We start from the raw sequence: 23,405 nt of genomic DNA on the forward strand, positions 1-23,405 counted from the left end.
GAATTTGGTGTTTGTCATTTCAGTCTAGTCAGACTTTTCCTTTTCTTCTCTTCTCTCTTGTGGTAGGAAAGGGCAATTTTTAATTCCATTGTTGTATTACAAATTTTCTAGTTTATCATTGACTTTTATTCATCCTGTTGAAATAAGAATGCTCAAAAGATTGAGGTGAAAACAGACTCCTAGAAAAAAGTAGACTTCTTCAGTTCAGAATAAGATAAGCAATGTCTGTGATTGTATCTGAGGACTCTGCAGAGGAGACAGTGACTTAGGTAGAAAGAACTGAGATTTTTCTGTTTTATACTGTAAGAAATTAAGCAATTGTTTGTTTTAATTCAAATAGCAATCGAGTCACTGGAATTTATGAACTCAGTTTGTGCAAAATGGCAGACACAGGTAGTCCAGGTAAGCTGCTATGGATGGGGAAGGAGATACTATCTTTGCATATGTTTGGACTGTATTCTGTCACAAGTTTGTCTTACCCATCTAGGATAGATATACAATTTTTTAGAAACCAGGTATATTTTACAGGCCAGTTTTTTGTAGGTGGTGGGAGCTACCTTGTTTAAGTTGCAATGCCGTTTGGTTTATGACATGTAATATGTTGTAAAAACGTATCAAACAAAATGTTTACTGGGCTATGGAATATTATAAAATAAGTTGTAGTGTATTAGAATGAATTTGGCTTTGAAAATGTCATAATCATTTCCTTTTCCACCTTAGCCCCTAAGATAACTTGGAAGCGTAACTTCACGAGTAGTGTCAAATTAGATTTGAACTTCCTGTATTCCCAACAGACAAATTATTAAGGTGAACTTGTTCTATGTCCTTTCTGATATCTCTGGACAGGTTTTGTTCCTCTAGCTCAGTGGCCTTAGGCAGTACTTTGCATTTGTAAACCAAACGTGGACAAAGTCAGGTTTTTTGTGTTTGTAAACCAAAACGTGGACAAAGTCAGGTTTTTTAAAAAAACATTCAAGTCATTTTAGAAAACATATATGGAAAATCATTCAGGGCCCACAGGTAAAATTTAGATAAAAAAAGAAGACTTGAGTAGCAACGAAATCTCTGTAGCAGGTAATTTTAGTGTCCAGGTGGTTCCTTGAGGAATTTTTTAATTAACACAAATTCACGTCTTTCTATATAAAACAGTATAACATTTAAAAAAATTAATGAGAATTGATGGGAGCTAAAGCTGTCTGTCATCTTCTGTCCAAACTGAACTACCTAATGTGGGGCATGTATATATTTGTGGAGGGGTTGGTGTGTGTGTGTGTGTGTGTGTGTGTGTGTGTGTGGTCCCTTCCCACTTTTTCCACGTGGGTGTACACTTGACCCTTGGACAATGTGGGGATTAGGGGTGCTGATCCCCACACAGTTGAAAATCCACAACTTTTGACTCCCCAAAAACTTAACTGCTAATAGTCTTAATAGTTGTTTACCAGAAGCCTTACCAGTAACAGTCGATTAACACATATTTTGTATGTTATATGTATTGTATACCGTATTCTTATAATAAAGTAAGCTAGAGAAAAGAAAATGTTTTCAGATTGTCACAAATCTGAAGAATATTCTGATATAATTATTGAAAAAGAAAAATCCATGTATAAGTGAACCTGCACACTTGAAACCCATGTTGTTGAAGGGTCAACTGTATTTTTATATTTTTGGAACCATAGTGCAGAGACTAAATCTCTACATTTTCACTTAACTTAATAACTTTGGCATTTTTTCAAGTTGCATTGCAGTCTTCGTAATTATCAAAGAACATAAAAGAAGCTCAGAGAGTTACTTTAGGGGAAAAGGGATAAACATATTAATAAACAAAATCTGATGTATCTTAAGACCAACCTGTCTTAGTTTGCCGTGTATATGAATTACTAATTTATTTTGAGCTAAAATTGGGATTGGATTTTTCTCTGAAAAAAATAATTGTTTCTTTTTACCTCAGGCATGCAGAGGAGGAAAAGAAAAATCTTGGATACATCAGTGGCGTATGTGAGGGGAGAGGAGAACTTAGCAGGCTGGCGGCCCCGCGGGGACAGCCTCATCCTTGAGCACCAGTGGGAGCTCGAGAGGCTGGAGCTCCTCCACGAGGTAGCCAGGGGCAGAGGGTGCTCGGTGGGCTCTCAGGCAAGAGGCCCAGAGTCCCAAAGTGCCAGGGGCAGAGGCTGCTCGGTGGGCTCTTGGGCAGGAGGCCCAGAGTCCCAAAGTGCCAGGGGCAGAGGCTGCTTGGTGGGCTCTCGGGCAAGAGGCCCAGAGCCCCAAAGTGCCAGGGGCAGAGGCTGCTCGGTGGGCTCTCGGGCAGGAGGCCCAGAGTCCCAAAGTGCCAGGGGCAGAGGCTGCTCGGTGGGCTCTTGGGCAGGAGGCCCAGAGTCCCAAAGTGCCAGGGGCAGAGGCTGCTCGGTGGGCTCTCGGGCAGGAGGCCCAGAGTCCCAAAGTGCCAGGGGCAGAGGCTGCTCGGTGGGCTCTCGGGCAGGAGGCCCAGAGTCCCAAAGTGCCAGGGGCAGAGGCTGCTCGGTGGGCTCTCGGGCAGGAGGCCCAGAGTCCCAAAGTGCCACTTAAAATGCTCTCTTTCTTTGTGTGATCCTGGCTTTTTGGGTTTCATTCACAGTGAAGCATAATATTTTGCTTATTAAGATCTTAATGAACTTAGTGTCTGTGGTGATAGTGTTGATCTTCTTAGGTGGAGAAAACTCGCCACTTCCTGCTGCTGCGGGAGAGACTTGGTGACGGCATCCCCAAATCCCTGAGTGACTCGTTGTCCCCCAGCCTCAGCAGCGGGACCCTCAGCACCTCCACCAGCATCTCCTCTCAGATCTCAACCACCACCTTTGAAAGTGCCGTCACACCCAGTGAGAGCAGTGGCTATGACTCAGCCGACATCGAGAGCCTGGTGGATCGAGAGAAAGAGCTGGCCACCAAGGTAGGAGTCCCCTCCTTGCCGAGCAGTTTCCCAGCACGAGACTGTGAGCTGGTTTGTCAGTTTCTTATTTTCATCTTTGAGGGCCTCTGTTTTAAGGCCTGTGCTCACCCTGTGAACATAGAAATAAATAAGACTCAATTTCCACCCTTAATAAGCCTACCAGTGAATGGGGACAGTGTGTAATAGAGGCATGTCTGGAATGCTGTGGGAGCTGGAGGAAAGGCCTGCACAGGAGGGCGCTTGTGAACGGACCTTGGCAGGATGCACAGGAGGGTACCGGCGGTGTCCTGCATGATCAGTGCTGGGGAATCCATGTGAGTGAGGGACAGACAGAGTTGGAGAGATGGAGTTAGCTAGATGGTGAAGGGGCTGTGCACTATGCTAAGAGTTCAGAGGCTCCTGGGAGTCATGGAGTATTTTGGACAGGCATTTGTGTCTTAGAAAGACTTCTCTGGCAGCAGTAAAGAGGATGAGAGAAACTCGTGGCAGAAAGAATTCTTTGCAGCAATCCTCATAAGAAATGATAAAGCTTTTTAACGAAGGCAAGAGTATGTGGGAGGGAGAGGAAGGGGAATCCCAGCAGAGACATTTGGGAGGTAGAATCGGCAGTCCTTGCTGCCTGGACATGGTGTGAGAGGGCAGAGGGGTTGGCTTGGATGACTCCCAGGAATGTGGCTTCTGGGCAGCTGGCTAACAAGGAAATACAGAAATGAGAGGGATTTTGTGTCTGTTTTGTTTGAGTAACTGCTTGGGCTCCTAGTTGATTTGGGAAGATGCGTCCATCCAGAAGTCTCCATGCCTTTTAGTACGGGGGCAAATTGGGAATGAAAGGGATACTATTGCATTCACAAGCACTTCTAAACCATGGTGTTTGCAGTTACTCATTTTGTAAATAAAAATGCCTTCAGAATGGTATTTTTATCCACTTAATCCTTTTTTATCAAGCATCGGCCCGGCTTCCCTTGCTATATGCTTAGCTAAATTCCAAAGCTGTTTGGGTGGTACCTGAGCCCCCTTGTGGGTCTCAGGCATGTTAACTTTCCCTTCTTGCCTTGAATCCAGAGCTTCATTTAACCATTGAAACTTACACTTCTTTTTCTCCACCCTAGTGCCTGCAACTTCTAACCCATACTTTCAACCGAGAATTCAGCCAGGTGCATGGCAGCATCAGTGACTGTAAGGTGAGCAGCCCCGGTGTCCCGTCTCTGGGTTACTCTGTTTTTAGGTGGCTTGAGATGGGCATAGGGTTATCTTTGAGAATATACGACATACCTGATCTTGTATTTATTTTTTCAGAGTCAGAATGCTGACTTCTGAAGATAAGAGTATTCCTCCATGTTCCTTGGAGTGGTTATCAGATGGGGACATTTTGGCTTTTCCCCGAGTCACTTGGAGGAGATTATTCTGTAGGGGATGTATGTTGTTGTATGACAGGGCACAAGAGGTCCTGATGTTCTTGGTGGCATAAAGCTTTGTTGCCCTTGACAAAGAATGAGGTGAACATTTTAAAGAAGTTGTGTGTCATTCACTGTGTTCTCGTCAGTGTGGCCTTCCCTGTTCCTCTCCGGGCTCGTTCCTCCCTAGGGGTCTTTCATCCTTGCTGTTCATTTGCCTGGAATAATCTTCCAGATGTTTCCATGATTGGTTTCCTTGCCTATTTCATTTTTCTGCTTAACTATTATATTGCCTACTTTGCCTGGAATAATCTTCCAGATGTTTCCATGACTGGTTCCCTTGCCTATTTCATTTTTCTGCTTAACTATTACATTGCCTGCTTAACTCTCCTGTGTAAAGCTGACAGCTCCCTGAAACTTTCTGGCCTCTTTCCCAGCTTTAGTTTCTGGAGTAGCATTTTACTACCTGACACTTCTTAAAAGTGTTTGTTGATCAGTTTATTGTCTGCCTTCTCCACTTAGAATGCCCTCCAGGGGGGCAGGACTCTGCCACATTCTAGAACCGTGCTGTTGTTCTAAGTGCTTGGCTTACGTAGATAGGGCCGTTTATTTAATGAAGGAGGGCAGTAGCAGTATAAAAAGCCAGCCTTGCCTCTCTGTAAACGTCTTGATTTCTAATGTGACACGCTGGCCACAAAATATTTGTAAGGCCTGTTCTCTTGAATGACCAAAGGAGATCTCCTTTGAATGACCAAAGGGGATTTTTGGAGGTGAGGTCACTGGCTGTCTGTCCAAACGTCTTACTGCAGAGGTGTTTTTCCATCTGACGCCCCCTTGCTGTGCTCTTCTCCTGTAGTTGTCTGACATCTCTCCAATCGGACGGGATCCCTCTGTGTCCAGCTTCAGCAGCGCTACCCTCACTCCCTCCTCCACCTGCCCCTCTCTGGTAGACGCGAGGAGCAGCTCTTTGGATCAGAAGTAAGTACCCAGATGTCACTGAAAGAAGCTCACCTAGGAGCCCAGGGCAAGGCCAGCCTTCCTCTAGCTCAGTGACCCTCAGCGAGGGCAGCGCCATCCCCAGACAGCTTTCAGAAGTATGTGGGAGTCCTTTCTGGATGTCACAGTGAAAGGAAGAAGCTGCTGGCATCGTTGAACATCACGTCTCACCAGCTCTCTGCCTCAGATCACTGACTGTTCTTCCTAATCCCTTCCTGCTCACTTTGGCCTCCATTCCCAGCCCTGCCTGTCTCCCCAGGCATACCAGACACAGGAAGCCTCATCTTGGGGAAAGTATTTTGAAACTATTTTGGAAAAACTATTCTGATAATACCGCAAAATGCATAGATAAGAAAGAGAGACAGATTTAGTCTAGACTCCATGAATTCATCACCCTAATCACTTCTTTGCAGTGACCATTGAACTCTGTCCCTGTCTTCACTCATTAGGCTCACCTGTCAGAACCCACCTGGCCATGCCATACCATCCCACTGTCTATCTTATGTACTGACATTGACACTTGCTAGTTGAATGTGGCTAAAGAAAGTAGCAGCAGGTAGTTCAATCAAATTTGGATGCCGTAGGCTATAAGACGTTAGTTTATGTGTCATAAGAAGGAAAAAGCACTGCCAACTCAGTGTGTTGTGCCATGCATTATAAGATGCATCCCAGTCTGAGAAATGGTGAAGTATTTAAAGAGCAGGCTTTTTACAGTGAGTGAAATACAATTAGTTAGGCTAAGCTGCTCTACAGAGATAACACACAATATGGGGCATAGGAATTCTCACACAGCAATCCTGACCTGGTCCCGGTCGCTGGTGCAGCTCTGCTTACATGGTCATTCAGAAACCCAGGTGTCGCCCCATTTGTTTGCTTTTTCTGCCAATTCCTTAAGGCGGTGGTCCTCAGGTGTTAGTGTGCATCAGTGTCACTTGAATGGCTCCTTAAAGCACAGGCGGCTGAGCCCCACCTGGAATTTCTTATTCTATAAGGCCTGGCTTGGAGCCTGAGAATTTGAATTTCTAACAAGTTACCAGGTGAAGCTGATGCTTCTGGTCAGGGACCACACTTTGGGAATCACTGTCCTAGGTGTGGCCAAGGGGTTAAATAGCAACATTAAGGGAATGGAGTTCCTGTTCCAGACACGTCTGTTGAGGGCTTCAGAGTAGAAAGAGGGACTGAATGGTTTTCTTTTGTAACTTCTTAAGGTTTGACACCAGTTGAATTTAAAATTAACGTTCTGACACCAGTTTAACATCTCAGCTGAGCTCTCTGAAAATGATGTTGGCAGGGTCTCTTGTGTTTACGCATTATGCATGGGCCTCACTGATGCTCTTGTCTCCCCAACTTCTCTCTTTTAAAGGACCCCAGAAGCCAATTCCCGGGCCTCTAGTCCCTGCCCAGAATTTGAACAGTTTCAGATTGTCCCTGCTGTGGAAACACCCTATTTGGCCCGAGTAGGAAAAAATGAATTTCTCAATCTTGTTCCAGATATTGAAGAAATTAGACCAGGGTGAGTACTTTGGTGGCCAGGGATGCCGGGTATAAAAGACAAATGAACAAGGATTTTCTTCCAGCTCTTCTGCATGAGGTCTGTATTGCAGTCTACTACAAACAGAGTCTGGGATGAAAGGGCGAGGCTGGGTTTCTGCCACAGGTGCATGTGGAATGCTCCTCTGCCCTGGCAAGCATGTTGGGGGTGCTCTGTGCTCTTTAGCTGAATTACTTTGGCAGATAAGATTCTAGGCCAAACAGATCATCTGCCTTTGTGATCACACTTGGGACTTGGCCCTGGTGAGACATGTTTTGATGGTCCTCAGCTCATGATCACTTTCTTTTTATGAGAAACCAACCTCTCTTGTGGTGTCTTTTTTATTAGCTCAGTGGTCTCTAAGAAAGGATACCTGCATTTCAAGGAACCATATTCCAGCAACTGGGCTAAACATTTTGTTGTGGTCCGTCGCCCTTATGTCTTCATCTATAACAGTGACAAAGACCCAGTGGAGCGTGGCATCATTAACCTCTCCACAGCGCAGGTGGAATACAGCGAGGACCAGCAGGCCATGGTGAAGGTCAGTCCTGCCTTTTCTGGCTCTGCACCGCCTCTTGCACCCTCCCTTCCGAGTTCTGAGCTCTCTGTCGTGTAGTGCAGCATCCTTCCTCTGCATCCAGAGGTGCCATATCGATCTGAAGGGCGGATTCCCTGTGAATATGCCAGGGTGGTCAGTTTGCTTTTGTAACTTTTGAAGGATGTTTCCTCTTGGAGGATGACACTAGTTGAATTTAGAATTAACTTTCCAGTTCCAGATTGTCTTCTCAACCAAGCTCTCTAAAAACTAATGTTTTTTGCAAGGCCTCTGGTGTTCAGGGAGAGGTGCTGTTCCTCCTGGTGAGATGGTTGTATCCTTTATGCAAGGACCAACCTGAAGCTCTTATAACCCCAACCTCTGTCCTTTAAAGGACCCCAGAAGCCAATTCCTAGACTGTTGCTCAGTAGCCACAGTGACTCTCTCATCTACCTGTGTCTTTTTCAGACATCGAACACCTTTGCTGTATGCACAAAGCACCGCGGGGTCCTTTTGCAGGCTCTCAATGACAAAGACATGAATGACTGGTTATATGCCTTTAACCCACTCCTTGCTGGCACAATACGGTAAGAAGTTGTTCCTGTTCTCCTTGGCTTTTGGTCTCTGGCAGCAACATAAACAGTGAAGGAAGTCTAGTTCTAAACACGTTTAAAATAGAGGAAAGACAAGAGTGTAAGCGTGTTGTGGCATGGTGATGAGGCCTCAGCTCCTCCTGAGGTGTTATCTGGTATTCAGAGTGGCTAAGGAGGCTGGTCACATTTTTACCCAACTAGTCTTGGGGTCTGCAGCTGGCGTGCATGGGACTGACTAAAGGGAAGGTTGTGAGAACCTTAATGTTCTCCCAGTATGCAGCCCTGTGATGCAGCCTCAGATCCTGGGAGGGGCTTGCGTCCAGGGCTGGTGTGTGGGGAGGACCAGAGCTTCATCTGTGTTTGGGGAGCCTGGAGACCTGGGCCTGCCGTGCAGGGGAGGAAGGGGTTGGAGGAAGGAATCGCAAAGGAAAAAGACCTGGGTGTGAGGAGCGTTGGATTCGTTCCTGACCCTGTCTCTCTGTTTGTGGTCCACAGGTCCAAACTCTCCCGCAGATGCCCGAGCCAACCGAAGTACTGAGTGACGCAGCTGAGCGCCCTCACTCGCCTTCCGAGAGAGAAAGAAAGCGTTACATCTCATTTCTCCTTGTGATTCTTGCCGGTTACTCTTGTGTGTAATCCTGCGGCTTACCTCCTCTCCCTCCTTGTCCCCCACTTTTCCAGCTCTCCTGGTCCCCATCTCCATGGCTCTGTACTCTTTTCTTTTTTCCTGTGCTGAGAATCTTGTTACTAGCATGTGGCCTAACAAAAGGGGGAAAAACAAAGAAAAAAAAAACCTAGAGGGGACCCAGTGAATCTCCAAATGATTTTTTGGTGTATATCGGCTTCCTTTTGTATGGTATGTCCTAATTATGACCCCATCTCTGATGTCTGTCTTTGGATATCTGTCTGTTTTTCAGGGTAACACATACTTTTTTTCTTTTCTCTATTTGTGATATCACTTTAATATTTCTTGGGTGGCATAGAGACTGAGGGAGGAGACATCTGGCCTTTTTAGAACCTAATGGGGAAACACCTCCTTCTTGCATTCTGTCTCTTTTTGCCATTGCTAACTCCTGAATTTTCCATTCAGGGAAAAGATTGTGGTGAGCTTAGAAATGGGACTGGTGTATTCTCTGGAATTCAGGCTTATTTAGAACGTAGTTATGCAAATTTCATTTAGTGGAAGAGAGGACTTTTTGGCAGGCCAGGAAAGTGGCTGCTCGTGGCCTTGTACGAAGGGAAGAACCGAGGATATTGCCAGGTCGATCTCAACAGAACAGGATTTGGCAGTGGGCCCTGAAGGTGGACAGCCAGGAGGACACTCACGGGTGCTCACAGCAGGGTTCTTGTGACCTGTTCTCCATCAGGAGGGAGGCTCTTCTCTGAGTTTCTCAAGTTGTCCGTGGCATTAGTGAATAGGTGGTACAGTTCGGAATTAGCGCCGTGTCATACACAGGTGTCCCACCAGGGGGCGCTGTTTCACTTTCTGGTAGAACTGGATGCTATCTTTACAATTGTGATGATGCTGAGCTGTGAGCTGGTCGTGGTTGTAGCTCCCTTTCATTAAAGAAATGCAGCTTTCATGTATAAACTTGGAAGCCGCCCTCATGGCGCAGTGGTCATTTTCAATGATCCTTGTCAAATTAAATATATTGCCAATGATTCTTGTACCCCTGTACTCGAGTAAGCAGACATGGCAGGCTTTGCTTTCTGGATCCAGGATTAAAACCACCTCCCTGCCACCAAAAAAACAAAACAAAAAGACACGTAGGGGCTGAGACTCACCCACCTGAGCCTTGGCCCCAGCAGTTTGTCGCTTGTATCCGCCTTGCCTCTCCTCTGTCTCCATCGTGGAAGTGTTGCCAGAGGAGAACGGAGGAAGCTCACTGCTGGCAGTCTCCTTCTCTGACAGAACAGGGCTGTCCGCTTCCAGAAGCCATCGTGGAAGACACTTTTTCTGTGAGCTGCCAGTGAATTTTACAGGAATGACGTGGGGAAAAGAAGGCTTCAGGTTACTTCAGCTGCTTTGCCAGTTGACCTGGGGTGGTTTTGTACATTCTTTGCATCCCCTGCTCAGAACTCTGACCATCCCTCAGGCATCCAGGGAGGTACCTGCTGGCTCCCTCAGCCGTAAGGGCGCCGATTCTCAGGTGCTCCGGAGCTGGATGACTGCTGCAGGCAGCAGAGGGCATGGGCTGGCACACCCCGCCGAGCAGTTGCTGGGAAGCTCCCAGCTTGTCACCCAGACCCTTGCTTCTGACTTCCTGCCTGGGCTCATCTCTCAGAACAGGCCTCCCAGCTTCGCTTGTTGCAGTTGCCTGGCAGAGAGGAGGAACAGTGAGTCACCAAAAGCTTAAAAATGGTGGAAATCACAGGCTGTGACCTTCCCTGAAAAGTGATCACTTAAAAACTCTGTAGTAGGTTTTTTTTTTAACTTTCTTTCTCTCCTGGAAAGATAGGTCATTAACTGTGATGTTCTTTGCTTTCTAAGTGTTATGTGAGATTTTTAGTGTAGAGGTTTCTTCATTGTCGAATGGACATGATATGCCTTTCTGGTGTGTGCTCAAACCCAGGGTCTGTCAGTGCTTGGAGACGGCTTCCTGGACCGGAATTAAATCTAATTTCAGGGAAATAGAGATGAAAATTGAAGGTTGCTTTTAGAATTAAATCACAGATGCTGCTGCTGTTACAAAGTCTGATAGAAGGACCCAGGTGTGCGACAGAGGAAGTGGGGAAGGCTGAGGGAGAGGAGAACGATGTGATGCACGGAAATGGCTTTTGTTTTTTCTTCTAACTCAAACAAAACTGGCTTGGAAAGTCTTTGCTTTGGAGGTGTCAAATATTAGAACAGGCTGCACAGGACTGTTTGTCACCTGCCCAGGTAAGAAGGCCTCGTGAGGAGGCAGGGCGCCCGGGCCTCGGCTCTCAGGCGCCGAGCTCGCCGCTCTCTGCGGAGCCTCCCCGCGGCTGCGGGGCAGACAGCCCCTGCTGGCGCTCCTTTCTCTAGGGGCTCGTTTCCAGATTGGAGGTGGACGGTTTCAGAGTTGCGTTCCCTTTCCAGACAGGTCCATCTCTCCTGTCCAGGTCTGAGAGAGGATTTATGGCAGGAGCTGTTTATGAGGCTTTAGCTGAAGCCCTAGTGGCAGGGAAGTTGAGGAACAAACTTACCCCTCAAGGAAAGTACCTTTCAAGGATTTTTTTTTTCCTAAAACACTCCTTTAAACAAGCAAAAGAAGCAAGTAAGGAAAGAAAACTTACACATTTAAGGAGAAATGAGTGCTTGTTAACTGATCATCTCTCCACCATCCCCATCCTTTCTCCTGCCAGAGCAAAGCATGGCCTCACAGCCCACACCAAACCAGTGCTCACCCCGCCTCTCCTTGGCGCCGCCTGGGAGTCAGTCCGCTCTCAGGCCAGCCGTGCAGGGCCGGCCAGCTCTGCGCACGGCGGGAGGCAGGGAAGGGCTGCTTCTGGCAGCCGGGCAGGCACCTGGATGCCAGTACATGGCTAAGACATGGTGAAGGCCAGGGAAAAGGGCTTTTCTCAACCAAGAAACCACTGGTTTTTTTTACCCCTTAAGCTACGTAGAATTTATACAACTTACAGTTTCGATGGATTTTTCACCTCTTTTAAGACAAAGGATAAATTAAATCATTCTGAAAGGTCTTCTGGTATCTAAAAATAAAATGACTTCTCCCGGCACTGATTTCAAAGCAAAGACTTTGTTGCCTGCTGCTTGTTGTCTAATTTACAGGGATATTTAATTTTGTAAGGTATTTGTATATTTATACAGCTGTAATTAATTGCACACTGGACGGGAGAGGAGTGGGTGGCCCAGCACACAGCGCCTCCTGGCCTCTGTGTTCCTTGTGCGGTGCTCTCCTTGGGGCCTCCTGGACAGCACCAGGGCTTACTTGTGTGACTTGGGTCCTTCAGTTTTTCTTTTGTTCCTTTCTTAAAATGTAACTGTTAACCTCCTTAAGAAGAAAATACTAATTCTGCTGCTGCTCTCAGAAGGTTTGCTGAATGTATCTTGAATAGGACTCTAACTCGTGTGCACTGCAGCTGTCCACGGTGGCCAGTAATGATTCACCCAAGCGTGTGGCCAAACCATTACTGCATGTAGCGGGAATGTAGTGATTTGTGCTTCCTTAGTAAGGTGAAATGTCAACTGAGAGATTATCTGCTGCTGCTGTTCAAAAGGCCATTTATGAAATGCAAATTTGAACCCCATAAATCTTAGGAAAGTCTCTAATTGTTCAAAGGAAGAAATTAAAGTTGATAACAAATTTCATGGTAAAAGCACACAGCTAGACAGCTATGCTCAGATGGAAAGTCCGAGCTAAGGTTGGGCTTGACAGACCCTGGCTGTTGTGTGTTGTTTCCATGTGTTCGAGTTCATTTTTTCATGCTTCATATTCTGGCATTAGTTATCTGAGGAATCCATCAGCCTTCTCACGTGTAAGGCATTGTCTCAGACTTGTGGCTCTGAAGTCCTCTAGTCCATTGAGACTTCAAGTCTCCTGTCACCATCCTTGTGCATTACAACAAAACCCATAAAGCATAAGTGGCCTTTTTGAACCAAGATTTTGCAAACTGATCTCTCCCCAGTAAGGAGTTGAGCACATTAACAATGATGTACATTATTAATTTCAGATTTTTGTTTTCATGTTATATTATGTAAATACTCTGATGTTTGGAGCTTGAGTATACAGAATGTAAATATAGTTCTTGTATTTGTACTAATTCTGGTTCTTTTGCTATATAGCCTTAGATGTGCAATGCAGACATTATCTGTGTATGGGAACCTTGCATCACGGAGCTGTTAGTGAACGAGGCGAAAAAAATAAAGGTACAACCAGTGCATCAGAAGGCTGCCAATGTGTGTTTTTTCTTGTACCCTGTAAAAGGCATTTACACAAAGACTTCTTGTGAAGATACTACTTTTCTGGGACGGAAGTCATGGTGCTGTGACCCTCATGTTCCTTTCTGATAATTCAAAACAGTAGTTATCATATAACCAGGAAAGCTGATGTGGTACTGTTTCTTTGAAAGTACTTTCCTCCAAGTATAGAACTGGCTATTTTAGCTGGATTTGTCTGTCTGCTCCCAAAACCTCTCTTTAATCTACCTACCAGTGATTTTGTAGTGTTACTGTTTTTAGGTGGAGGGGTTGAAAATTTCAGCATGTCAGCTTAATTTAATGCATTCTTATGAGCAGAGCATGAGCCAGGACCACTGTCCTGGGTGTTTGGGGAGAAACAGAAGGGAGGGAGAAGCAGCAGTGAGGCAAAAGGCAGCTCCTACAGTACACCGTGCGCGTGCCTGCCCTGTGCCCGAGACGCTGTCAGGATGCTGGTGACGGAGCGGTGAGACGCAGTGAGCCCCAGCGCACAGTCAGCACACACGGATAATCCAGGTACGGGGCATAAGGCTGGATGAGAGATCAGAAGGGCTCGGAAGGAGGTGTCTTTTTAGATCATGTGGCCCGGGAAGGCCTCTCTCGGGAGAGGATGTTTGAGCAGACTCCTGAATAGAAGGGTGGGTAAGCCACACGAATCCCTGGACAAGGAGGGCTCAAAACCAAGAAATTAAGCTCTCGAGGCAACAGTGCCCTCCATGGGTTTCAAAAAGAACGAGGAGGTCAGTGTGGAGTAAGGGGAGGGCACTAGAGCTGGGGTGTCAAGAGAGTGGCCACGGACCAGCTTTTGGGCTTGGGTGGCCCTGACTTCATAGCATGAAATAGGAAGCCACTGGCGGCTTTTGAGAGGATGGCATGATCTTACTTGTGTCTTTAAAAGCCCATTCTGACTCCTGAGTGGAAGACAGCCTGTGTGGTGGAGACGGTGGATAAGTGGAAGAAGGAAGACAGAATAGTCACAGAGATGGTCACCTCAGTGTCCCAGGGGAGAAGGTGGTAGCTCGGTCCAAGGCAGCAGGGAGCAGCGGTCAGATCAGGTTCAGGGTACGTTCTAATATTCGAGCCGACAGTTTGTTGAGGGGCTGCAGGTAGGGTCACAGAAAGGGCAAAGGTAACTCACCAGCTGTGTGTGCAGAAAGAACAGCAGTAAATTCTGCAGGTGAAGAAGACGGGGAAAGAGTAAAGGGCTGGCGCTGCATGAAGACTTTGGTTTTGGCTGTTCGCTCTGGGATGCCAGCCTTGCCTCCTGACTGTACTCAGTGAGGCCGTCGGATATACCAGCTGGGCTCTGGGGAGAGGGTTGGGGCCGGACACGGACATTCGGGAGTTGTGAGCATGGAGGTGACAGAGAAAGGTACGAGACCTGGGCAGTGGGAACCATGGGAGACCCTTGGGCGCTGCAGCAGGGAGAAGTCGGAGAGAGGACAGCCCAGCAAGACGAAGCTGAGCGAGCATGAGCCTTGGTGGCCAGGTAAGGAAGCGTTGGAAAATGGAGGAAATGAGGACTGTGTCCTGTGCAGCTGACGGGGTAAGCTGGGGACTGAGCAGTGGCCACAGCTTTTGGCAACAGGGAGTCTAGGATGTTGGAGGGAGCCAGTGAATACAGTCATTTTTTACCAACTTCAAAGCAAACTAAGAAACAAAAGAAGTCAGGTGGAAGATTGCACCTTTATTACCGTTGAAGGTGGGGTTGGAGACTGTGGCTGACGCGTGGTGCAAGTGGATTTACGAACACCGGACCTCAGAATTAAGTAGGTTGGCAGCAAGTGCTTCTCTGGCCTTCATGTGCTGCAGATGCTCTGGCTCGCACTGCAGGCAGGCTTGGGCCCAGGAGGTCTGTTGGGCCTGAAGTCCTGCTTTTCTTTTATTTATTTTTTTTATTAAAGTATTGTTGATATACAGTCTTATGTTGGTTTCAAATATACAGCACAGTGTTCAACGGTTACTCATATTATTAAATCCTCACTCCCTCTAGTGTGGTCATTGTTAATGCAGGAAGATGATACAGAATCATTGGCTATATTCTCCTTGCTGTACTACCGTCCCCATGACCAACTTATATTGTGACTGTGAATTACTGTGCCCCTTTATCCCCATCACCCAAGCCTGTAGAATGCACACCCAAGCCTGGATTTGGGATTCACAGAGCTAGGGCAGGACCAAAGCTTGTTAGGGTGAGCAGTAGTGGGAACTGACTTTCCCAAGCATCACAAGCCGAGCATTTGGGGCTTTTCTAAAATATAGAGGTCAGCTCTATAGCATCTTACTACGCTGATAGATGGTGACTGCCATGGGGCCTGGGGAGGGAGAGGACTTGATAATATGGGTGAATGTTGAAACCACAATGTTGTTCATCTGAAACCTTCATAAGATTGTATATCAATGACACTATAATTATAAAAAAGTCAGCATGAAGCTCTAGTTCTAGCAAGCTCTCTGGCTTTACTCTGTTCACTTCTGGGGGAGGCTTGCCTTTGTTCCAGCCCTGCCATTGGATGCTGGTCTCAGTTTCTCAAAGACCAATGTTATGGCTGGACCAGATTGTGGTTAAGGTTACAAGATGCTCTTCAGTAGTAACCATTGGGAAACTTTGAAAACAAAACAAAGCAGGTCTGTTGCTTACAGGACCTGGAAATTACATGGCCTCTCTGATCACAGAGAGAGAGAGAGAGAGAGGGGAGCATGCCCATGTAGGCCTGGGCCTCTCCTTTGACTGGGGTTGAGGGTGGGGCCTAGGGTTTCATGGGCTCACGTTTTATTGGTGAATTTAAAACCTAAGAGTGGCAATTTAAAGTGCAGGAAGAGAAAAAACAAGTGACCCAAATGGTCAGTTTTGATACTAACCAAGATCTCCAAAGCAAAGGGGCCCCACACACAGCGGGGACGCAGCCTGCTTCTCTGCAGTCTCTCTGAGGCCTCTTCCCAGGCCTGCGGCTGGCAGTGTGTTTTAGGAGAGGCTGTGTAAAGCTTAAATCAGGCACTTGGATTACATAAAAGAAAAACCCGAGTGTCAGGGCTTACCCACCATCTGCTCTCTCCTAAGCCAGTTTGTTGTGGTTTTCCAATGATCCTGGGAGACCATTGTATTTTACTGGTAGTTAGCACCTTAACAAAGAAATGGGAAGGCTGTAGTAGAAGAAAAAAATTACTGGCTGCTTAATTAGGTATTTAAGCATATTTGCCTAAAATGATGCCTGTTCATTAGTAATCTGGGTGTGTTCAGATGTTTAGTCACATTGACTCAGCATAATTTCTCCCTTGCCAAATCTCAGACTAGAGCAATCAATTTGTTCCTGCAGCAGAAGTCCCCTGGTAGGCTTTCCTTGTAACCACCGAAAGGAAATAGCTGCACCTGAGTTGGAAGGCGTGTGGGGCACCAAGGCTCTCTTAAAGGGAGCCGTCGACTGTGTAAAGTTCAAACCTGTGAAATTTCTACAAGTGCTGTTTGTTTTCCAAAGCTAGTCATTGAAAGTTAATTTCAATTTCGTTTTTCATTTCAAGTCAACTAAAGATCTCTAATACACAATTTCACTGGGAAAATGTATCTCTGTGAGTTTGCATGATTATGGCCCACTAATCTGCTTAGGAAAGTGCTGGGCTCAGCCTTAGACTTGGGTTAAAGTTCAGTTCTGCCACTAAGTAGCTGAGAAAATCAAGTCCCTGGGAGGAGTTTCTCTGTCACACTAGATAGTAATCGTGGCATCCTAAAACTGTAGGGCGATCTGACATTTACAAGGAACTTCCACAGACATTAGCTCACTTGGCTATCGCCCAGCCTAGGAAGGAGGCAGGACAGACAAGAGGGGGCACCCTGCAGTCAAGGATCCTGGTGACCGTCGGCCCGGAGAACATCAGGAATTTGGGGAGTTTCCCGATCCCTTTGTCTTTTTTGAAGCCTCTCCCTGAATTTCCTGCTTCTGCGACTCTCCTTTCTTTGCTATGAGCCTGGGGTGAAAGAGGAACACCTGAGAGGCAACACCCAGCACAGGCCCTCGTCTGCCCGGCGACCTGTGCCTTTCTGACCGCTCCCTGGGGGCTCAGACGAAGGCCTTGTTTCTGGGCAGAAGGGCAGTTCTGTGGTGGAGCGCTGGCTGCTGCCGTGTGACGAGGAAGAGAGCGTTCTCTGCACAAATAAAAAAACATAAAATTGAAAAAAGGTACTAGAAACATTTCAGGGCTCTGGATATCAACCAAAGGCCGACAAATAAAGAAACATTTATTCTTGGAAAAACTTACTAGAGATTCGGGAAGAGCAGTGAGACCCTGCAGCTTCTGGCCTGGGACTGCTCCCCTCTGCCACCCCCACCCCCACTCCCTCCTGTGGGCCCCTCCTCAGGACTTTGCTCCTATTGGGAAGAAAATTGACTTCTTCCCTTCAAGGCTCTTCTCACTGGTCTAAAAATTAAATTGATGTGAGTCAGATTAACAGAAAATAAAGTTTAATTTTGTATGTACAGCCAAACTCTCCCCCGCCAAACACACACCCCGTACACGAGAGGTTCAAAGAAGAAAAGTAAGATGGGGCATCTATGCCATCCTGAGCTCAGGAATGGGATACGGACCTGGGGCTTCAGAGGGGAGGAGGGCAATTTACAGGGCAGTAAGAAGAGCAGGTATTTGGTCATTAGATGGTTGCCCTGCCATGCAGGCAGGTCATTCAATAAAATTGACTTCTGCTAATAACCCTTATTTGAGAAAGACCCAGTTTGGATATTCCTAGGAAGTTTGGGGAGGTGAAAAAGCTTCCCTTGAGCCCACAGGGTCTCCATCGTCTTCAGCTCAAAACAGTCCATGTGCCAAAGTGGCACATAGTGGGGAGACTTGTTCTGAACCCCTTCATTTCAAAGGGGGTGTGTTTGGGAGGGTGGGGGGGAGGAGAGCTGTAGCCTTATTACCTGCTAAAAAGTGGCAAGCTTGGTGAGAAAAAGAATGGGGAAAACCTGAAGCTTGCGAGCCTGAGGTCTCAGTCGGGCAGCAGCAGACAAGGCCCTAAGGGAGAGGGCCGCAGAGGGACTAGGTAAGCTCTCGACATGTACCTGGCTGGCTGTACGTGCACAGGGGAGGCGCCAGGAAGCCCAGCAAAGTCACAGCCAAGGGAGACCTGGGAACTGGGTGAGCTGTGGATGCACTTCCCAATGCACACACACAGGCAAAGGCTGACAAGGAGACATAGGGCAACCCTCAGGAAACCAAGCTTAAGACATAAGAATAAGAAACCTGAACAGAGTGTACCGATATATGTGACGTGGGAGTTCTAGGAGAGGAGAGAAAAAAAGGCAGAAAAATTATTTTAAGAATTAATGGCTGAAAACTGCTAACTGTGTGGAAAGGCTTCAATTTACCGTTTTAACTTGATGAGCCCCAGTAGGATAATCAAAATGATCCACACCTAGACACATCATAGGTAAACAAATCAATCCAAAGAGAAAGTTTTAAAAACAGCAAGAGAAAAATCATGGATAGGGGAATAACAATTTGATTAATACGATTAATGGTTATGACTACTCATCAGTAAGAGTGAAAGCCACTGAAATGAGATACTCAGAATATTGTCAACCAAGAATTTTACATCCAGCAAAATCATCTCTCAAAAATAAGGTAAAATAGAGACATTCCCAGACTTTAAAAAAAGAAAGAAGAGTGCTAGCTGATCTGTCCTACAAGAAATACTACAGGAAAAAAAATACTAAAAACGTCCTGTAGGCTTAAAAGAAAATGACAACGGGCAAAATTTAAATTACCCAGAAGGAATGAAAAACCTCTGGAGTGATAAATACATAACTAAAAATAAAACACTTTTTTCCCCTCTTAGTTTTTTAAGAAAAGCATAATACTCTTTGAACCAGCAATTATAACATGTATTTTTTTACTTAAAATATATATTGTCATATAGATGACAACAGCAAACGTGAAATGGAGTTATATTGTAAAGTTGCTATATTTTACCAGAATTTTAAGTACTAAACTTAAGTACATTGTAATAAGTTAAGGATGCATATAGTCCCTAGACAACCACTGAGAAAATAACTCAAAAAGATATAGTTAAAATATGAACCTAGGGATTAAAATATACACACACACACAAAAATTAACACAAAAGCAGTAACAGGAGAACAGAGGAACCAGAAAGACATGAGACGTACAGAAAACAGCAAAAATGGCATCCCTGTGTCCAACCATATTGGTAGTTACATTATATGTTAATGGACTAATTCTAACCGTAATGCAGAGATTGTGCAAACTGGATTTATAAAATCAGGATCCAACTATATTCTGTCTACAAGAGAACTTTTTGATTCAGACACAAAATAGGTTGAAAGTAAAAGTTTGGGAAATGTTACCATAAACAGTAATCACAAGAGAGTGAGAACAGCTGTGTTAACACTGGACATGAGCAACTTTAAGACAAGAAATATTATTAGAAACAAAGAGGAATATTTCATGATAAGGGGTCAACATCAGGGAGATGTACCATTATAAATGTAATTGCATCTGGCATCAAAGTTAAAATAGATGGGGCAGAAACAAGTGAAAGGAGAAATAGTAAAGTCCATGATAAAATTCTCAAGAAATTAGGAAGACGAGAGAAACTCCTCAGCTTTATGAAAGTTATCTGAAAAAACTAAAATGAACCATACTTAGTGAGAAATTGGCTGCTTCCCCTCTAGTACTGGGGAACAAGGCTGCCTGTCTCTTATCACCACTGCAACATTGTACTTGAGGTTGTAGCCAGTGCAAAACGCAAGGACAATAGAAGGCATTCAGATTGGAAAGGAAGAAGTAAAATCGCGGTTTATTCACAGATGACATCATCACAGATAACAAGGGCTTGGGACATAAGATCAGTGTAGAAAAATGAGTTGTGTGTCTAGGTACCAATAATGAACAATCTGAAAATGAGGAAAATGCATTCACAGCAACATCAAAAGGAGTATTTGGAATACAGTTAACGAAGAAGGCAAAACCTGTTCACTCAACCTACATAACATTGCTGAAGTAAATTAGAGACCTAAATAAATGGAGACCTTACAACATGTTCATGGATCAGAAAACTCAGTCTTGTTAAGATGTCAGTGCTCCCCAAATTAATCTGTAAATCCAGTGCACTCCCAAAAATGTCACACAGGGCTTTTTTGTAGAAATTAACAAACATCCTAAAATTTATATGGAAATGGCAAAAGACCTAGAATAGCCAAAACAACTTTGGAAAAGAAGAACAAAGTTGGAGGACTTAAATTACCTGATTTCAAAACTCATTATAAGGCCACAGAAACCAAGGCAGTGTGGTACTGGCATAAAATTAGGGAACAGAATAAAAAACCTAGAAACAAACATTTTCATTTGTAGTTAACTGATTTTTTTTACAAAGGCACCAAGGCGATTCAATGTGGTCTTTTCAACAAATGTTGCTTGAGCAATTAGATACCCATATGCAAAAATAGGAATTAAGACCCTTACCTTACATTCCATGAAAAAGTAACTCAAAGTGGATCATATATCTACATGTAAGAGTTAAAAATATAAAGCTTCTGAAAGAAAATGTAGGAGAAAATCTTTGTGACCTAGGGTGAGGCAAAGATTTTTTAGGTAATGTCACCAAAAACATGATAAATTGGACTTCATAAAAATTAAAAGCTTTTACTCTTCAGAAGGAATCAATGAGAAAATGAAAAGCCTCAAGGGAGAAAACATTTGCATATCACATATCTGATAAAGAACTTGTATATGTAGAATGCATAAAGAACTTTAAAAACTCAGTAATAAGACACGATCCTACTTTTAAAAGAAAAAAAAACAGGCAAAAATAAGTTGCACTTAGTGACTGGCTTCCAAAGGACAAGATACAGAAAGGAGGAAGAAAAAACTTTATATTCAGAAACCTGGCAAACTGTAGTCAGGTGATCAAGGCTAACATCATCGCTGTTGATAGCAGGTTTGTCTGATAAGATGTGACTTGCACTTTACTTCTGTGGTATTTACTTCTGTAGCCCCAATATAACCATGAGAAAAAAAAGTCAGAGAAATCCAAATGGAAGGACATTCTATAAAAACACCTGGCCAGCATGGAGAATATAGTTAATGATTCTGTAACAAGTTACTACATTGATAGTAACTGCAATAGATGGGTGAGGATTTAATAATATGGGTAACTGTTGAACCACTGTGTTGTATATTTGAAACTGACATAAGATTGAATATCAACAATACTTTAATAAAAAAAAAACCTGACCAGTATTCCACAAAACTGTTAATTAAGGTCATGAAAAAACAAGAAAAGACTAAGAAACTAAAACAGACCAGAGGAAATCAAGGAGATATGATGACTAAATATATTGTATCCTGGCTGGGAGCCCAGGACAGAAAAAGTACATTGGCAGAAGATTGATAATTCTAATAAGGTCTGGAGCTTAGTTATAATATTACACTGATGTTGGTTTCTTAATTGTGACAAATATAAATGTAATACTGAATTATTAACAATAGGGTTTAGGTGAAGGCTATAACGTTACTTTCTGAACTATCTGTACAACTTCTCTATAAGGAAAAATCTATTCTAAAACTTATTAAAAATAAACAAGAAGAGATTTGGAGGGATATTTCCCAAAGAAGATATATGACTAGCTAATAAGCATGTGAAAATCTACTCAACATTATTAGCCATTAAGGAGATGCAAACGAAAGCACAATGAGATACCACTTCCACTATTAGGATAGCTGTCATCACAAAGACAGTATCAAGTGTTGGTGAGGATGTGGAGAAACTGGAACCTTCACACTTTGCTTGCGGGAATGTAAAATGGCACACAGCCACTTTGGAAATAGTTTAGCACTCCTTAAAAATGTAAACATACGCTTTACCGCATAAACCAACAAATTCACTCCTAAGTATCTACCCAAGAGAGAAGAAAACGTGCCCACCCAACAATTCAGTGTTCAAGACAATTATTTATTTATTACCCAACCTAGAAACAATCCAAATGTCCATCAACAGATAAATGGATAAGCAAATTATGCACAATGGAACGCCACTCAACAATAAAAAGGGACTTACTGCTCAAACATGCAGGGACATGGATAAGCCTCAAAAATATGCTTCATGAGAGAAGCCAGACACGAAGAATTATGTATTACTCCATTTATATGAGATTTCTGGAAAAAGCAAAACTATACAGACACAGAGATGAGAGGGTGCTTGGGGTCGGGGTGGGGAGCAGAGAGTGACTGTAAACAGGGGAGCCTTTTGGGGCGGTGGAAGTGTTCTAGAACTGGATTGTGCTGATGGTTACACAGCTATATTGATGAGCTGAATACCATCCCTCTGTGTACTTACAATGTATGTATTGTGTAGCATGGAACTTACCCTTCAATAAATCTTTTAAAATTTGTGTTTTTTTTAGCTTTACTGAGGTACAATTGACAAAATTGTAAGAAGTTTAAAGTGTACGTTGTGATGATTTGATACACATTGTGAAAGGATTCCCCCCATCTAGTTAATTAACACATCCATCTCTCCCATATTTATACATACATGTTTTTTTGGGAAAACTTTTAAGTTCTATTCTCAGCAAATTTCACTTACGGGATATAGTGTTACCAACTATAGTAATCACGGTACCATTCAATCCTCAAGACCTTATTCATCTTATAGCTGAAAGTTTCTACCCTTTTTACCAAATTCTCCGTATTTCCCCCACTCCCCTACACTTAAATAGATCTTTAAAAAAAAAAAAAAAGACAGTTCTATGATGAAGCTATGACAAGATTTGAAATTAGCATGCCAATAGAGTTTGCCATCCAAATCAGAACAATTTTGAGTGTGAAAGGGATCACTATTAAAACTATGCCAGAAGACAGGTGTGAATGGGACTGTTCAGACCAGCTGGCATGAATGGTGCCCCGTCTAAGAACCAGTGTAAACCAGTCATTGCACAGCAACAGAGGCCATCTGTTACATGTAAGGCATAGGAAGGTGACAGAGATACACAAGAACAAGATAGACACAGTCCCCATCCTCACAGCTGATAGTCCAGGTGAGGGAGATGGAAACAAAGCAGGCAGTGAAAGCGCGGTGCTAAGGACGCGCGGGAGAGACGTCCAGGTCATCCTGGGACGAAGGAAGCCTGAAAGCAAGACGGTAGGACAGAGGCAGGCGAGCAGGCAGAACAGCAAGTCAGGCCCTGCTCTGGAACCAGACAGTAACTGAGTCTCTGGAGCACCGTGTGCCGCTGGGTGGGGGCGGGAGTCCCTAGGGGGAGAGGTCAGAGGTGAGTCTTCCTCTTACCTGGTGTGTGCTGTAGAAAAGGACTGCAGTGCCTGTCTTTCAAATTAAAAGTTATCACCTGGAGACCTAAGGGCTATGTCACCTTGGCTGAGTCACCCTGCTCAGTCCTGTGGACCCAAGCTCAGACTGAGGCACATTTCCAAAGACTGGGATTGAGTGCAGAAAGTATTTTTAATGGGATGTGCTGGTGCATCCTATTTAGGGGTGCAGAACAGAGGCAGTCACCGTGC

General features: G+C 44.6%; 1 protein-coding gene across 11 annotated transcripts in view; it reads left to right on the forward strand.

Annotated features, from left to right (window-relative positions):
- Positions 1 to 12,844, forward strand: part of KIF1B (kinesin family member 1B) — a 132,070-nt gene extending 119,226 nt beyond the window's left edge. For all 11 annotated transcript variants that reach the window (XM_036999718.2, XM_036999731.2, XM_073233171.1 and 8 more), the window contains 9 exons: positions 341 to 402; positions 1,949 to 2,094; positions 2,684 to 2,923; positions 4,033 to 4,104; positions 5,174 to 5,295; positions 6,677 to 6,826; positions 7,193 to 7,385; positions 7,848 to 7,966; positions 8,468 to 12,844. In XM_036999718.2, the coding sequence (XP_036855613.2) occupies positions 341 to 402; positions 1,949 to 2,094; positions 2,684 to 2,923; positions 4,033 to 4,104; positions 5,174 to 5,295; positions 6,677 to 6,826; positions 7,193 to 7,385; positions 7,848 to 7,966; positions 8,468 to 8,510 (1,147 nt within the window). In that variant the 3' untranslated portion in view covers positions 8,511 to 12,844. The remainder of the gene's footprint in view (positions 1 to 340; positions 403 to 1,948; positions 2,095 to 2,683; positions 2,924 to 4,032; positions 4,105 to 5,173; positions 5,296 to 6,676; positions 6,827 to 7,192; positions 7,386 to 7,847; positions 7,967 to 8,467) is intronic.
- The last annotated feature ends 10,561 nt before the right edge of the window (positions 12,845 to 23,405 follow it).

The sequence above is a fragment of the Manis javanica genome, chromosome 4 (genome assembly GCF_040802235.1).
Source record: "Manis javanica isolate MJ-LG chromosome 4, MJ_LKY, whole genome shotgun sequence".
Lineage (NCBI taxonomy): Eukaryota > Metazoa > Chordata > Mammalia > Pholidota > Manidae > Manis > Manis javanica.